The sequence below is a fragment of the Babylonia areolata genome, chromosome 28, assembly GCF_041734735.1.
Source record: "Babylonia areolata isolate BAREFJ2019XMU chromosome 28, ASM4173473v1, whole genome shotgun sequence".
Classification (NCBI taxonomy): Eukaryota; Metazoa; Mollusca; class Gastropoda; order Neogastropoda; family Buccinidae; genus Babylonia; species Babylonia areolata.
Genome location: NC_134903.1, coordinates 4,137,764 through 4,155,820, shown reverse-complemented (window position 1 = coordinate 4,155,820; position 18,057 = coordinate 4,137,764). Strand labels below are relative to the sequence as shown.

The 18,057-nt window shown below is 46.6% G+C and overlaps 1 protein-coding gene across 1 annotated transcript in view; it reads left to right on the top strand.

Moving 5' to 3' along the window:
- Positions 1-17,495, top strand: part of LOC143301761 (uncharacterized) — a 42,435-nt gene extending 24,940 nt beyond the window's left edge. Inside the window, exons 3-8 of the mRNA XM_076616149.1 lie at positions 2,167-2,389; positions 4,962-6,267; positions 7,949-8,127; positions 11,998-12,217; positions 12,495-14,905; positions 17,367-17,495. Coding sequence (XP_076472264.1) covers positions 2,167-2,389; positions 4,962-6,267; positions 7,949-8,127; positions 11,998-12,217; positions 12,495-14,905; positions 17,367-17,495 — 4,468 coding nt within the window. The remainder of the gene's footprint in view (positions 1-2,166; positions 2,390-4,961; positions 6,268-7,948; positions 8,128-11,997; positions 12,218-12,494; positions 14,906-17,366) is intronic.
- Positions 17,496-18,057: the final 562 nt, after the last annotated feature.

Genomic DNA, 18,057 nt, shown 5'->3' with positions numbered 1-18,057 from the left:
AAGATTAGCGCGAACAGACGTACATGTATATATTTGATATATACAAATACATACATATATATATATATATATACACATTAATTGCAGCAATGCACGTTAGTGTACAGGAATTGGTTGTATATCGGACATGTTTAAGAATGAATGATTTTTATTTTATTTTAAGGAAGTGGAGTCAGAAAAATATTTCCTACATCCAGCCCATATGGCAAAGAGAAAAAAAAGGTAATAAAACGACATAAAAATAAGAACATAAAATATGCATGCAATTATTCAAACATATACACATCCTTAAGAATCGTTACATTCATTATGCATGCAACCATTCAAACACACATACGCATTCATGAAAATCGCAGTCGTAATGCATACAATTATCCAAACACATACACATACACGTGGCGGAATCAGCCAGAATATTTTATTCACCCATTACACAGGACAAAGAGGGGAAAAAAGGAAGAAAAAATGACATCAGAATAAGAACAGGAAAATATGCATGCAATTATTCATTTTTATGCACACCCATAAGAACCATATCCATGATGCATGCAACTATTCAAATATTTACACATCCATAAGAATCGCACTTATGATGCACACAATTATTCAAGCACAAACACATCCATCAGAATCACATTCATGGTGTATGCAATTATTCAAACACATACACGTCCATAAGAATTACATTCATGGTGCAAGCAATTAATTTTTTTCAAATACGTACACATGGTGGAATAATCCAAAATAATATTTTATGCACCCGGTACACAGGGCAATGAAAAAGAAGACAAAAATAACACCAAAATAAGAACAAGAAAATATGCATGCAATCATTCAAACATACATACATCCACAAGAATTACATTCATGGTGCGTACAATTATTCACCCACAAACATATCCATACGAATCACATTCATAATGCATACAGTTATTCAAGCACATACACATCCATAACAAGGACATTCATAATGCATACAATTATTCAAACACAAACACATGCATATGAATTACATTCACGAGGCATGCCGTTATTCAAACACATGCATTTTGGTGGAATTAGCCAAAAAGATATCTTATACACTCAGTACACAGGGCAGAGAGGAAAAAAGAAGACGACAAAAATGACATCAAAATAAGAACAAAAAAATATTCATGCAATGATTCAAACATACACACGCGCGCGCGCGCGCCCACACACACACACACACACACACACACACACACACACACACACACACACACACACACACACACGCAAGCACGCACGCACACGCACACGCACACACAATCACACACACACACACACACACGCACGTACACACACGCACGCACACACACACACACACACACACACACACACACACACACACACACACACACACAGACCACAGGGCAAAGAAGAAGAAAAAAAGACATCAAAATAAAAACAAGAAAATATGCGTGTAATTATTCAAACACATACGCATCCATAATAATCATATTCATAATGCATGCAATCATTCAGACACATCCGCATCGTTAAAGATTACAATCAATACGCATGCAATTATTCAAACACACACACACACACACACACACACACACACACACACACACACACACACACACACACACACACACACATCCATAAGAACTACATTCATGATACATGCAATTATTCAAACACATACACATCCGTAAGAATTGAGGAGTGATGGCCTAGAGGCAACGCGTCTGCCTTGGAAGCGAGAGAATCTGAGCGCACTGGTTCGAATCACACCGGCAGTCTCCAGAATTTTCTCCCCCGCCATTGGACCTTTAGTGGTAGTCTGGACGCTAGTCATTCGGCTGAGACGATAAACCGCGGTCCCATGTGCAGCATGCACTTAGCGCACGTAAAAGAACCTACGGCAACAAAAAGGGTTGCCCCTGGCAGCATCCTGTTTGAAAAATCCACTTCGATAGGAAAAGAAATAAAATTACAGGCAGGTAAAATACAAACAAAAAAAATAAGGGTGGCTCTGTCAGGTGTAGCGACGCGCTCTCCCTGAGGAGAGCAGCCCGAATTTCTCACAGAGAAATCTTTTGTGACAAAAAAAGAGTAATACAGAAAATATACGCAATGATACATGCAGTTATTCAAACACATACACATCCATAGTAATCACATTCACCATGTCTGCAGGCGTCCCGCGCAGACCAAGGGAGGCCAGCCTGGAGGCTCAGAGGCAGTCCCTCCTCCCAGCCCCCAAGGGAAGCAAGACGTCTGTCGCTATGAGCTGGAAGAGTTGCTGTCCCTGTGTCACACGCCGACTGAAGCGCCACCCGTTCTGCAGAAACATCCCCACATTTTTGTGGCGGAAGCACAGGCCCCTTTGGCCTGTTTGGCCGCCTCTGAGGTTGAGCAGGTGGGTAGGTGAGGGTGTGGGGAGGTGGGTTAAAGGGGGCGGGGGGGGGGGGGGAGGGACGGGGGGGGGGGGGGGGGGGGTTATATGGTGTGTACGTGCATGCGCGCCTCGTTTGTGTGTGTGTGTGTGTTCTTTAGTGAAGCGACTTTTTAAAAGAAAAAAAAGGTGTGTGTTTCTGATTTTTGTTTTTGTTTTTTTTTGCTGTTTGTTTTTTTTGTGTGTGTTTTTGTTTTGTTTTTTGGGGTTTTTTTTTGTTTGTTTGTTGTTGTTTTTGTTGTTGTTGTAGTTGTTTTTGTTTTTTTTTTGGGGGGGGGGTTGGGGTTGTTGTTGTTGTAGTGTGTGTGTGTGTGTGTGTGTGTGTTTTCTTTAGTTTAGCGTTTTCTCACAATTAGTGATGTTAGGCGAATAATTAAAAAAAAAAGGTGCGTGCGTGCGTGTCTGTGTGTGTGTGTGTGTGTGTGTGTGTGTTCGTTCTTATAGTGTAGCGTCTTTTCACTACTAGTGATATTTGGCGATTAATAAAAAAATAAATAAATAAATAAAAGGGGTGTGTGTGTGTGTGTGTGTGTGTGTTACACTTTTTGTGTTTTTAGGGGCCGGAGGGTGGTGGATATGTGTATATGTATGATTATGTATGACTGCATGCATTTATGTATAGATTAGAAGTGCATGAAAATGTGCATACATATGTACATGTGCTTGTGTCATTTTTCACAGAGAGAGAGCGGGAAGGCGTAGGAGAGAGAGAGAGAGAGAGAGAGAGTGTGTGTGTGTGTGTGTGTGTGTGTGCTTGCATGGGCTTTTGTATGTACATGCGTGTTCTCATTGTAAGGTTTCATATGCCTCTCTCACACACCTGTGTTAATGAAATAAGTTGTAGCAGTGACCACAATTTCCCTCGCACATTTTGATAAATATGGACAGGCACTTCTGTTTACGGTCACGGCCTCACAGTTTTCATTCATTTGACTTCGGTGTGTCTTTCACTTTATTCGATATTAATGCTATTTACTTATTTCTCTAATTTTTGACTCACTTGTGTAAACAAAGTGAGTCTATGTTTTAACCCGGTGTTCGGTTGTGTGTGTGTGTGTGTGTGTCCGTGGTAAACTTTAACATTGACATTTTCTCTGCAAATACTTTGTCAGTTGACACCAAAATTGGCATAAAAATAGGAAAAATTCAGTTCTTTCCAGTCATCTTGTTTAAAACAATATTGCACCTCTGGGATGGGCACAAAAAAATAAAAAATGAAGCCTAATTATATGCAAACTGCATTTACTGTTATATTTATATTTTTTGTATTCTCTAAACTTGCCACTTTGATCTGATATTCTGACCCAACAACAAGAGCAGTCATTATTATCATTTTTTGTTCAAACAGGAACTTCTTTTGCTAAGCATGGAAGTTTTATTTATTTTGCAAACGTTGGTGCAGACAGTATAAAAGGGAAATTACTCTGTAATTAATGCTAGGGGACTTAATTCGAATCTGCTTAGGACTTCTTTTTTCTTTTTCTTTTTAACGCGAAGCTTTATAATAACAAATACAGAACACATTTTAACGATTAGATTTTTTTTTTTTAAGTGTATCACAAGTGAGTCTTGAAGGCCTTGCCTCTCTTGTCTTTAACTATTTTATACCATGTCAGTGTTTTATATGGAAGTGTTAGCCTAGAGGTAACGCGTCCGCATAGGAAGCGAGAGAATCTGAGCGCACTGGTTCGGATCACACCAACAGTCGCCAGTATTTTCTCCCCCACCACTAGACCTTGAGTGGTGGTCTGGACGCTAGTCATTCGGATGAGTCGATAAACCGAGGTCCCGTGTGCAGCATGCATTTAGTGCACGTAAAAGAACCCACGGCAACAAAAGGGCTGTCGAAGGCAAAATTCTGTAGAAAAATCCACTGCGACAGGAAACAAATAAAATCGCAGGCAGAAAAAGAGAGAAAAAAGGGTGGTGTTGTAGTGTAGCGACGCGCTCTTCCTGGGGAGAGCGGCTCGAATTTCACACAGAGAAATCTGTTGTGACAAAAAGAGTAATACAAATACAAATATAAACTTAGTGTGGGCTGTCAAGCCCTAATCAATGCGAACGTTTTATGGGTAGGTTAGGTATCTGCTCCCTTATTTATTCATTTTGGTTAATTAGGTAGTTTGTTAGCTGGTTGGTTAGTTGGTTACTTATTTTCTTGGCTACTTAGCTACTTAATTGACCTAATGGTTGGGATACTGTGTCATGAACTGTGTTTTGTGGGTTTGTATTGGTGGGTTTTTTGCTGTGTGTTTTATAGATGTAACAGTTTTGTGTTGACGCGGTTGAGCATTTGCATGGTTTGACAGTTCTGATATGGCCCTGTGCGGTCGGCTGGACTATAAGCAACAATCAATCAATCAATCAATCAGTTAGTAGTTGGTTGGTTGGTTGGTTGGTTGGTTACTTATTTACTTGGTTACTTAGTTAACTACTTAGTTACACAGCTGTGAGCAGAAGTCGTGTAGCGCATATGGATCAGTCCGCACGCTTTTGACACCTCCTTAAAACTGAAACTGAAACTCTCAACTACCAGGATGAAGGGAGCTCTGTGGACGGACCAACGCAGGAGACCCCTCACGTGCAACCAGACTCTCAGCAGGGGCACAGCACCGACCTCAGTCCACGCTCCTCACAGCAGCAGGTGGCCATCTCTCTGTTCTCCCCAGTTTGGAGGGTGTTCTCCAGCCTGTTCGGGTGGCTCCAGAGGGTGTTCCGCTTCCTGGGCTTCAGTAGGGCCCGGGGGGAGAAGGAGGGGGAGGAGGATGGGAGCGTCGTTACAGCGGCGGCAACAGACGTCAGCAGAGGCACACAGACCGGGCCCGAGGACACGCGCGATGACGGCACACAAACAGCCGACGGGGACCCCGCGCGGAGAAACACCGGCACGTGGGGGCCTGACGACCAGACCCTGCCCGAAGCTGCTGCTGGTGGTGCTGTGAATGCTGATGCCAACAGTCAGGCTGCGTCTCGTGAGGAGAACGACAGTGATGCTGTCAGCGCAGCCATTCTGTCCGAGGGCGCAGGGCGGTCGCAGGCTACGAGCGCCCAACAGACACCACCACAGCCGACAGGCCTCCAGAAAAAACACACAACCGCTGGCCCCGTGGTGTTGGAGGAGGACAAATCAGGAGCAATGTTGGAGCTCCAGGTCGGCATCGTAACAACTCAGACACGCCCACACGCAGCACGCGACGCCCCGGGTGCCGAAGCTCGGGATGACGTTGGACTTGAAGAGGAGGAACGTATCGAAATCAGAACACACATACCGACAGGGATGCCCCCGACAATACACAGCACTTTTGAAATATCGTCTGCCCGCGGAGGTTCAGGAATCGATCAGCTGAATGGAGAACAGACAGACATCAGAGACGACCAGCCAACAGAACGTAGACCACGTGATCCACCATCACGTGATCCACCACCACGTGACTCACCACCACGTGAACCAAGACGGGACCAGTCGCCACTGAAGAAAAATAAACAAGCCGAAGTATCAGCGGAACCAAGTTTTCAAGGCCCATCACCAGGTGAAGAAAACCGCGCACAGCTGCCCGTGGGTGCAGGCAGGCAGGGTGGTGGAGAGGGAGGCACGTCCTCGCCACGTGAGGGCACAGCGGACGAACCTGCAGGTCACGATGACCCAAAGCCGTCACCAGGAGACGGGGGCACGAACAGAGGAGACAGCCACCACACTTGCGACACTGAGCGCCAGGCACACACCGTGGTGAAGACAATCATGGACAGACTCTTCCCGCACGTGCTGGAAGATATCGTTGAGAAATGTCACGTGCATGTGGACAAGGATAAACACAGTCCTCACATTCCGCAAGACGAAAACCGTACATCCCCCGAAAAGCCGCCGTCAGTTTCACACAGCAAAGAACTGTCTCTAGGTTATGGTGATGAAGCGATGTCACCGCCAGTTTCATGCAGCAAAGAACTGTCTGTGAATGATGGTGATGAAGCAATGTCACCGTCAGTTTCACACAGCAAAGAACTGTGTATGGATGATGGTGATGAAGCAATGTCAGAAAAGCGCCGTTCACCTTTACCAGAAAACCAACTATCAACCACGGGGAAGTTAAAAGACATCTGCTACCCACGGAAAGAGAAGAAAGACATTGATAAAAGCATGGAGACAGACAAAGAGAGCAGAGACTCCGAGGAGGAGAAAGAGCTGCAAGACAAAGAGAAGAAAGACTCAGAAGAGGAGAAAGATATCCGAGACAAAGAGAAGAAAGACTCGGAAGAGGAGAAAGATATCCGAGACAAAGAGAAGAAAGACTCGGAAGAGGAGAAAGATATCCGAGACAAAGAGAAGAAAGACTCGGTGGAGAAGAAAGATATCCAAGACAAAGAGAAGAAAGACTCGAAAGAGGAGAAACAGATCCGAGACAAAGAGAAGAAAGACTCGGAAGAGGAGAAAGATATCCAAGACAAAGAGAAGAAAGACTCGGAAGAGGAGAAAAATATCCGAGACAAAGAGAAGAAAGACTCGGAAGAGGAGAAAGATATCCAAGACAAAGAGAAGACAGACTTGGAAGAGGAGAAACAGATCCAAGACAAAGAGAAGAAAGACTCAGAAGAGGAGAAAGATATCCAAGACAAAGAGAAGAAAGACTCGGAAGAGGAGAAAGATATCCGAGACAAAGAGAAGAAAGACTCGGAAGAGGAGAAAGATATCCGAGACAAAGAGAAGAAAGACTCGGAAGAGGAGAAAGATATCCAAGACAAAGAGAAGACAGACTCGGAAGAGGAGAAAGATATCCAAGACAAAGAGAAGAAAGACTCGGAAGAGGAGAAAGATATCCAAGACAAAGAGAAGAAAGACTCGGAAGAGGAGAAAAATATCCGAGACAAAGAGAAGAAAGACTCGGAAGAGGAGAAAGATATCCGAGACAAAGAGAAGAAAGACTCGGAAGAGGAGAAAGATATCCGAGACAAAGAGAAGAAAGACTCGGAAGAGGAGAAAGATATCCAAGACAAAGAGAAGAAAGACTCGGAAGAGGAGAAAGATATCCGAGACAAAGAGAAGAAAGACTCGGAAGAGGAGAAAGATATCCGAGACAAAGAGAAGAAAGACTCGGAAGAGGAGAAAGATATCCGAGACAAAGGGAAGAAAGACTCGGAAGAGGAGAAAGATATTCGAGACAAAGAGAAGAAAGACTCGGAAGAGGAGAAAGATATCCAAGACAAAGAGAAGAAAGACTCAGAAGAGGAGAAAGATATCCGAGACAAAGAGAAGAAAGACTCGGAAGAGGAGAAGGATATCCAAGACAAAGAGAACAAAGACTCGGAGGAGAAGAAAGATATCCAAGAAAAAGAGAAGAAAGACTCGGAGGAGGAGAAAGGTATCCAAGACAAAGAGAAGAAAGACTCGGAAGGGGAGAAAGATATCCAAGACAAAGAGAAGAAAGACTCGGAAGAGGAGAAAGATATCCAAGACAAAGAGAAGAAAGACTCGGAAGAGGAGAAAGAGATCCAGCATGAACTCAGACATCATCCATCAGACACGGTCAGCTCAGACAAACAGCCAGTGGAACCAGAGAGTCCAGCCCTCAAGCAGCCACCACCACCTGACACAGAGGTCAAAGATCAACCAGGGGCTGATAGACCAGTTGCACGTGCCACTGAGCGTGGAACCACAGACCCAGATCAGATGGAACAGACTCGGCCCGCGCCGTGTACGCCACGCAGAGGTCAGCCAGAACCAGACACACTGAGCGCGAATCAAGGAAAGCAGCAAACTGCAGATACACACCCACCAGAACCAACCAAACTGAACGCTCGTCAACCAGATCTGCATAAACCAGACGCAGATGGGTCAGACCAGAATCTGCCAGGTATCAATGGAACGCACTTAGATCAGCAAGTCATAAATGGGTCAAAAACAAGTGAACCGGATACAGGCAAACCACAGCTACACAAACCGCGTGGAAACGAAACAGACCCAATTCATCCAGATACCGGTCAACCACAACCACAACCACAAAACCCCGTCACAAACGAACCAGCATCCAGACAACCAGATTCGGATCATTCACATCAAGATGAACAAAACGTAAGTAAACCGGAACCAAGCGAAACAGAAGTCAGCAAACCACAAGCAGACGAACCTGATACAGAGTCAGAACAAAGTCAGTCGGATTCAAATCAGCCGCGGCGAAAGAGACCAGATACAAAGGAAACAAAAGCAAGTCAACAAGAGGTGACTCAACTAGACACAGCCGAACCAGAACCAGCTCGATCAGACATCAATCAAACACAAGATCAACCAGACACACGTGAGTCAAAACCGAGCCCGTCAGATATCAATCAACCACAAGCAGACAGACCAGCCACAAGGGAATCAGAGCAGGGTCTACACGTTATCCACCAACCACAACCAGTCACAAATGAACTGGAACCAAGTCGACAAAACATCAGCCAACCAGAACCAGGTAATCAACACACGAATGGACCAGGTCAACAAGATATCAATCAGACAGAGCGAGGTAAATCAGACACGCATGAACCAGAACCAAGTCAAATGAGAGTCAATGAACCACAACAAGACCCAGAGTCGGAATCAAGTCAGCAAGATACTTTCCAAACAAAATTAAACAAACCAGACACAAATGAACCAGACCCAGGTCAACAGGATATCCATCAGCCAGAACCAGACAAACCAGACCCAGAGTCGGATTCAAGTCAGCAATACACTTACCAACAAGAAGCAAACAAATCATACCAAAGTGACCCAGAACAACAAGATGCCAATCGGCCAGAATTAGACAAACCAGACACAGAGTCAGAACCACGTCAGCAAGATACCAGCCAACCAGAACCAGACAGGTCAGACACAGAGCATCCAGAACCAGACAAATCAGACACAAAGCAACCAGAACCAGACAGGTCAGACACAAAGCAACCAGAACCAGACACGTCAGACACAAAGCAACCAGAACCAGACAGGTCAGACACAAAGCAACCAGAACCAGACACAAAGCAACCAGAACCAGACAAGTCAGACACAAAGCAACCAGAACCAGACAAGTCAGACACAAAGCAACCAGAACTAGACACAAAGCAAACAGAACCAGACAAGTCAGACACAAATCAACCAGAACCAGACAAGTCAGACACAAAGCAACCAGAACCAGACACAAAGCAACCAGAACTAGACACAAAGCAACCAGAACCAGACAAGTCAGACACAAAGCAACCAGAACCAGACAAATCAGACACAAAGCAACCAGAACCAGACAAGTCAGACACAAAGCAACCAGAACCAGACAAATCAGACACAAAGCAACCAGAACCAGACAAGTCAGACACAAAGCAACCAGACAAGTCAGACACAAATCATCCAGAATCAGACAAATCAGACACAAATCAATCAGAACCAGACACAAATCAATCAGAACCAGACAAATCAGACATAAAGCAACCAGAACCAGACAAGTCAGACACAAATCAATCAGAACCAGACAAATCAGACATAAAGCAACCAGAACCAGACACAGAGCAACCAGAACCAGACAAATCAGACACAAATCAACCAGAACCAGACAAGTCAGACACAAATCAACCAGAACCAGACATAAATCAATCAGAACCAGACAAGTCAGACACAAAGCAACCAGAACCAGACAAATCAGACACAGAGCAACCAGAACCAGACAAGTCAGACACAAAGCAACCAGAACCAGACAAGTCAGACACAAAGCAACCAGAACCAGACAAGTCAGACACAAAGCAACCAGAACCAGACAAGTCAGACACAAAGCAACCAGAACCAGACAAATCAGACACAAAGCAACCAGAACCAGACAAGTCAGACACAAATCAACCAGAACCAGACAAGTCAGACACAAAGCAACCAGAACCAGACAAGTCAGACACAGAGCAACCAGAACCAGACAAGTCAGACACAGAGCAACCAGAACCAGACAAGTCAGACACAGAGCAACCAGAACCAGACACAAAGCAACCAGAACCAGACAAGTCAGACACAAAGCAACCAGAACCAGACAAATCAGACACAAATCAACCAGAACCAGACAAGTCAGACACAAAGCAACCAGAACCAGACAAGTCAGACACAAAGCAACCAGAACCAGACAAGTCAGACACAAAGCAACCAGAACCAGACAAGTCAGACACAAAGCAACCAGAACCAGACACAAAGCAACCAGAACCAGACAAGTCAGACACAAAGCAACCAGACAAATCAGACACAAAGCAACCAGAACCAGACAAGTCAGACACAAATCAACCAGAACCAGACACAGAGCAACCAGAACCAGACAAGTCAGACACAAAGCAACCAGAACCAGACAAGTCAGACACAAAGCAACCAGAACCAGAAACACAAAGCGAGAAAAAACCAGAGGAGCCAGAACAATTAAATCAAACAGAAGCCAGTGAAGCTCACCCAGACACAGACAAACCAGACACAAATTCAGATTCAAACCCACCAGATATTGATGGAACACAACCAGATAAACCAGATACAAATTCAGAACTAAGTCCACCAAATATTGATGGAACACATTCAGATAAACCAGACACAAATTCAGAACTAAACCCACCAGATATTGATGGAACACAACCAGATAAACCAGACACAAATTCAGAACTAAGTCCACCAGATATTGATGGAACACATTCAGATAAACCAGATACAAATTCAGATTTAAATCCACCAGATATTGATGGAACACACCCAGATAAACCAGACACAAATTCAGAACTAAATCCACCAGATACTGATGGAACACACCCAGATAAACCAGACACAAATTCAGAACTAAGTCCACCAAATATTGATGGAACACATTCAGATAAACCAGACACAAATTCAGAACTAAACCCACCAGATATTGATGGAACACAGCCAGATAAACCAGACACAAATTCAGAACTAAGTCCACCAGATATTGATGGAACACATTCAGATAAACCAGATACAAATTCAGATTTAAATCCACCAGATATTGATGGAACACACCCAGACAAACCAGACACAAATTCAGATTTAAATCCACCAGATATTGATGGAACACAGCCAGATAAACCAGATACAAATTCAGATTTAAATCCACCAGATATTGATGGAACACACCCAGATAAACCAGACACAAATTCAGAACTAATTCCACCAGATATTGATGGAACACAACCAGATAAACCAGACACAAATTCAGAACTAAATCCACCAGATATTGATGGAACACAACCAGATAAACCAGACACAAATTCAGAACTAAGTCCACCAGGTATTGATGGAACACATTCAGATAAACCAGACATAGATTCAGAACCAAGTCCACCAGATACTGATGGAACACATTCAGATAAACCAGATACAAATTCAGATTCAAACCCACTAGATATTGATGGAGCACAGCCAGATAAACCAGACACAAATTCAGAACTAAATCCACCAGATATTGACGGAACACAACCAGATGAAGCAGACACAGACGCATCCGCACAAAGTCAATCACACCCAGATGCAGAATCAGGCAAAGCAAATTCCAGTTACACAGAATCAAGTAAAACAGATACCAATCAACCACGCCCAGATACAGAGTCAAGCAAATCAGAAGCCAGTCAGCCGAGACCAGAAGAAGAACCAGAAGCAGACAGGCCTGCTCCAGACACACCAGAGACGCCTGCACCTCATGGAAGTTCACCACACTTGGACAAACCAGACGCGGTTCAGTCACATTCAAACAGACGCAAATGGGACCCTGATCAGCTGGACACAAGTCAGCCAGAACCGGAAAGACCAGAAACTGACAGGTCAGAGCTGTGTGAACCAGCCACAACCCACTCAGAGTCTGACCAACCAAGGGAGGAAAGAGACATCAGTCACCATCAGAGAGAGAAAGACGAACACACAGAGAAAGACGAACACACAGAGAAAGACAACAGACAGAGAAAGACACCGACACGGAAAACGAAAGAAAAGCATCAAAACCAGATGAAGAAGAAGAAGAGTCCAGCCAGTCTCAAAACGAACAGGCAGATATAAACGAAAACATCAAGACGGACAAAGAGAGCCAATTCTCTGAACCAGACGAAGACAAAGACATCGGTGAACCTCAACAAGAGGGAAAGGGAGGTATAAACAAAGGCAAGACGACAGACAAAGGCGACACAGACCCTAAACCAGAAGAGGGAAAATACGACAGCCAGCCGCAGAGAGAGCATGGAGATGATGCAGACAAAGAAGGAGAACAGCTGAAGGAGAAGCAGGATGAGGAGAAGGAGCAGGAGAACAAGCGTGATCAGGATGAGAAACAGGAGGAGGAGGAGAAGCTGGAGGAGGAGAAGAAGAGGCTGGAGGATGAAATGGAGCAGGAGAATGAGCTGGAGGAAAAGGAACAGAAGAAGCTGGAGGAGGAGAATGAGCAGGAGAATGAGCGAGAGAAGCTAGAGGAGAAGGAGCAGAAGAAACTGGAGGAGAAGGAACAGGAGAAGCTGGAGGAGAAAGAGCAGGAGAATAAGCGAGAGAAGCTGGAGAAGAAGGAACAGGAGAGTGCGCAGGAGAAGCTGGAGGAGCAGGAACAGGAGAAGCTGAAGGAGGAGGAACAGGAGAAGCTGGAGGAGGACAAAGAGCAGGAGAATGAGCGAAAGAAGCTGGAGGAGAAGGAACAGGAGAGGGCGCAGGAGAAGCTGGAGGAGAAGGAACAGGAGAAGCTGGAGGAGGACAAAGAGCAGGAGAATGAGCGAGAGAAGCTGGAGAAGGAACAGGAGAGGGCGCAGGAGAAGCTGAAGAAGGAACAAGAGAAGCTGGAGGAGAACGAACATGAGAATGAGCGAGAGAAGCTGGAGAAGGAGAAGCTGGAGGAGGGGATGGAGCAGGAGAATGAGCTGGAGGAGAAGGAACAGGAGAAGCTGGAGCAGGTGAAAGAGCAGGAGAATGAGCGAGAGAAGCTGGAGGAGATGGAGCAGGAGAAGCAGAGGGGAAATGAGCAGGAGGAAGAGGAGAAGGAACAGGAGGAGGAGAGTGAGCAGGAGAAGGGGCAGGATAAGCTGGAGGAGGAGGAGGAACATGAAGATAGGGAGCAGGAGAAGAAGGAAGAGAAACAAGAGGAGAAAATGGAGCAGAAGGAGAAGAAGCAAGAGAAGGAACAGGACGAGGAGCAGCAGAAGGTGAAGGAGGAGAAGGAACAGGAGGGGAAGAAGCAGAAGGAAAAGAAGGAACAGGAGGAGAAGAAGCAGGAGAAGGAAGAGGAGAAGAAGGAACAGGGAGAGGAGAAGCAGGAGGAACAGGAGGAGAAGCAGGAGAAGGAACAGGAGGAGAAGAATCAGAAGGAACAGGAGAAGAAGCAGGAGAAGGAAGAAGAGGAGAAGGAACAGGAGGAGAAGAAGCAGGAGGAGGAAGAGGAGAAGAAGGAACAGGAGGAGAAGCAGCAGGAGGGGGAAGAGAAGGAGAAAAAACAGGAAGAGGAGGAGAAGCAGGAGAAGGAACAGGAGGAGAAGGAAGAGGAGAAGAAGGAACAGGAGGAGGAGAAGCAGAAGGAAAAGAAGGAACAGGAGGAGAAGAAGCAGGAGAAGGAAGAGGAGAAGGAACAGGAGGAGAAGAAGCAGGAGGAGGAAGAGGAGAAGAAGGAACAGGAGGAGAAGAAGCAGGAGGGGGAAGAGAAGGAGAAAAAACAGGAAGAGGAGGAGGAGAAGGAAGAGGAGAAGGAACAGAAGAAGCAGGAGAAGGAACAGGAAGAGAAGGAGAAGCAGGAGAATGAGCAGGAGGAGAAGAAGCAGGAGAAGGAAGAGGAGAAGGAGCAGAAGAAGCAGGAGAAGGAGCAGGAAGAGAAGGAGCAGGAGGAGGAAGAGGAGAAGAAGGAACAGGAGGAGAAGAAGCAGGAGGAGGAAGAAGAGAAGAAGGAACAGGAGGAGAAGCAGCAGGAGGGTGAAGAGAAGGAGAAAAAACAGGAAGAGGAGGAGAAGCAGGAGAAGGAAGAGGAGAAGAAGGAACAGGAGGAGGAGAAGCAGAAGGAAAAGAAGGAACAGGAGGAGAAGAAGCAGGAGAAGGAAGAGGAGAAGGAACAGGAGGAGAAGAAGCAGGAGGAGGAAGAGGAGAAGAAGGAACAGGAGGAGAAGAAGCAGGAGGAGGAAGAGGAGAAGAAGGAACAGGAGGAGAAGCAGCAGGAGGGGGAAGAGAAGGAGAAAAAACAGGAAGAGGAGGAGAAGCAGGAGAAGGAAGAGGAGAAGGAACAGGAGGAGAAGGAAGAGAAGGAGAAGAAGCAGGAGAATGAGCAGGAGGAGAAGAAGCAGAAGAAGGAAGAGAAGGAGCAGAAGAAGGAGGAGAAGCAGGAGAAGGGACAGGAAGACAAGGAGCAGAAGGAGGAGGAGGAAGAAGAGGTGCAGGAGAAGTTTCTGGGGAGCAGGGCCCCCTTGAGGGACTGTCAGCCCAACCCTGCCTGGTTCAACCCACCATCCTTCCCACCCAACCACCACGTGGACCCCTCGGAAACCCTGCTGCAGGTGAGAGAGAGGGCGAGAGGGGGAGAGAGAGGAGGGGAGAGAGGGAGGGAGGGGGAGAGAGATGGGGGGGCGGGGCAGGGGAGAGAGAGAGAGGCAGGGCAGATATACAGATTCAGATGATTAATTATTCATTTAAGGCCATTGCCCCATAAGAACAGGGAGTGATAACAGAGTTTTAACATGCGTCACTACAACTGTGTAAACACAAGAAGCATAACCAGATACCACAACAATCAGGATACTATTACGAGTGTTTCTGTCAGCTGAAGTGCTCGAAATAAATACAAAACTACACTGCACATTGTTTTCATTATCAGGTCGACAACATCAATAAACATAATCTAAACAGACATGGATATGTATAAAAATTTCTTCGGGATGAATTTAACTCGAAGGTTGTTTGGAGCAGGGCATTTCGAAACAAAATGAACTTCATCCTCTCTGGAGAGGCATGGAAGAGAGAGAGGGAGAGGGGGGGCGGGGAGAGAGAGAGAGAGAGAAGCGGGCGAGGGAGAGAGAGAAGGGAGAGAGAGAGAAAGAGGCGGGGGAAAGAGAGAGACGAGAGAGAGAGGGGGAGGAAGGGGGGGGGAGACATGAGGTAAAGAGAGTAGAGCGGGGGAGGGGGGGGGGTAGAAAGCGGAGGGGGGTGGAAAGAAATGAGTGAATGTGGGAAGATAAAGGAGGGAGAAAGAGAGAGGGGGAGGAGGAGGAGGGAGGGGAAGGGGAGAGAAAGAAAAGAGAGAGGGAGAGAGAGAGGAAGGGGGCAGGGAGATGAGAGTAACAGAGGGGGAGGGGGCGTTGGGGGGCGAGAAAGTATGGGAACAGAGCCAGGAGGGGTACTGAGAGAAGGCAAAAGAGTACATTTGGGGTGGACGGGGGGGTGGGGGGGGGGGGTGCAGAGAGATAGAGAGAAAAAAAAAGAGTAGGGGAGAAAGAAAGAGGAGAGAGAGAGAGAGAGAGAGTGAACCTCCACCCCCCACCCCACTCCACCCCCACTCCGCACCGTTGCTGGATTTTCCCCCACCCCCACACCCCCTTTTTATGCTTTAGAGATCAGTTTTACTTCGCTTGAAATGTTTCCCTGGGGACGGGAAGTTCGAATCAATAAGACGGGCGCAGTAGCCGAGTGGTTAAAACGTTGGAGTGTCAGTCTGAGGGTCCCGGGTTCGAGTCTCGGTAACGGCGCCTGGTGGGTAAAGGGTGGAGATTTTTCCTTATCTCCCAGCTCAACATATGTGCAGACCTGCTTGTGCCTGAACCCCCTTCATGTGTATGCCGCAAGCAGATCAAATACGCACGTTAAAGATCCTGTAATCCATGTCAGAGTTTGGTGGGTTATGGAAACAAGAACATGCCCAGCATGCACAACCCCGAAAACGTAGTATGGCTGCCTACAAGGGGGTTGGAGGGGGTGATCCCAAGCATTTGGGTGGGAGGGAGGGTTGGGGGTTAGCATTATATTTCTCTTTTTGTCACAACAGATTTCTCTGTGTGAAATTTGGGCTGCTCTCCCCAGGGAGAGCACGTCGCTACACTACAGCGTCACCCCCCTTTTTTTTCTTTTTTTACGTGCGATGCAGTTTTATTTGTTTTTCCTATCGAAGTGGATTTTTCTACAGAATTTTGCCAGGAACAACCCTTTTGTTGCCGTGGGTTCTTTTACGTGCGCTAAGTGCATGCTGCACACGGGACCTCGGTTTTTCGCCTCATCCGAATGACTAAGCGTCCAGACCACCACACAAGGTCTAGTGGAGGGGAAGAAAAAATCGGCGGCTGAGCCGTGATTCGAACCAGCGCACTCAGGTTCTATCGCTTCCTAGGCGGACGTGTTACCTCTAGGCCGTCACTTCGCAGGCAAGGGCACAACGAACCCCTTCTTTCTTTTTCAATAGCTTTATTTCAGTCTCTAGAGGGGGGAGGGGGTGGGGAGGGGGCGGGGGAATTCCAAGCTTGCGGGCGGGAGGGAGGGAGTGAAGGAGTCCATCTTGACTGGCCACAAATGAATGACCCCGGGGGTGGGGGTGATCATGATGATGACGATGATAATGATAGTAGTAGTAGCAGTAGTAGTAGTGTTAACATCATCATTATCATCATCAATACTACTACTGCTGCTGCTGTTGCTACTACTACTACTACTGTTGTTGATGTTGTAACCGTCATTATCAGTAATACTAGTATCATTATTATTATCATCATCATCATTAGCATCGATACTACTACTGCTACTACTACTACTGCTGCTGCTGCAACTACTGCTGCTGCTGTTACTACTACTGCTGCTACTACTACTGCTGCTGCTACTACAACAACTTCTTATTCCTCTTGTTATTACTATCATTACCACTGTGTTGTTTTTGTTGTTCTTCGTCTTCTACATATTATTACTATCATCCTCATTATCATCATCATCATTATTGTCGTTGTTGTTAACATTATTATAATCATCTCTCGTTTTCAGTTGGACCCGGACCGACAGATGAGCCCCAGCAGAGAGTTCCTGGACTACTTGGACTTCTGGTCCAGTCCATCGTCCTCTTCCGACAGAGCTGGGGGTGGGGATGCCAGCTTTATGGGCGACATGGAGTGAGGGGCGGGGGGGGGGGGTCTTGTCCAACCCCTAGGGGATGGGGGTGTCAGCTTTATGGGGGACATGGAGGGGGAGGGGGTGGTCTTGTCCAATCCCTAGGGGATGGGGGTAAAGGCTTTATGGGGGACATGGAGGGGGGGGGGGTCTGGTCCAATCCCCGGGGCTGGTGATGCCATCTTTGTGGAGGACATGGAGTGAGGGGGGGTCTGGTCCAATCCCTGAGGGTGGAGATAACAGCTTTGTGTGGGACATGGAGGGGGGTGGTCTGGTCCAATCCCTGAGGGTGGAGATAACAGCTTTGTGTAGGACATGGAGGGGGGTGGTCTGGTCCAATCCCGTGGGGTGGGGGTGTCAGCTTTGTTGGGGACATGGAGTGAGGGGGTGTCTGGCCCAATCTCTGAGGGTGGGGGTGTCAGCTTTGTTGGGGACATGGAGTGAGGGGGTGTCTGGCCCAATCTCTGAGGGTGGGGATGTCAGCTTTGTTGGGGACATGGAGTGAGGGGGTGTCTGGCCCAATCTCTGAGGGTGGGGATGTCAGCTTTGTTGGGGACATGGAGTGAGG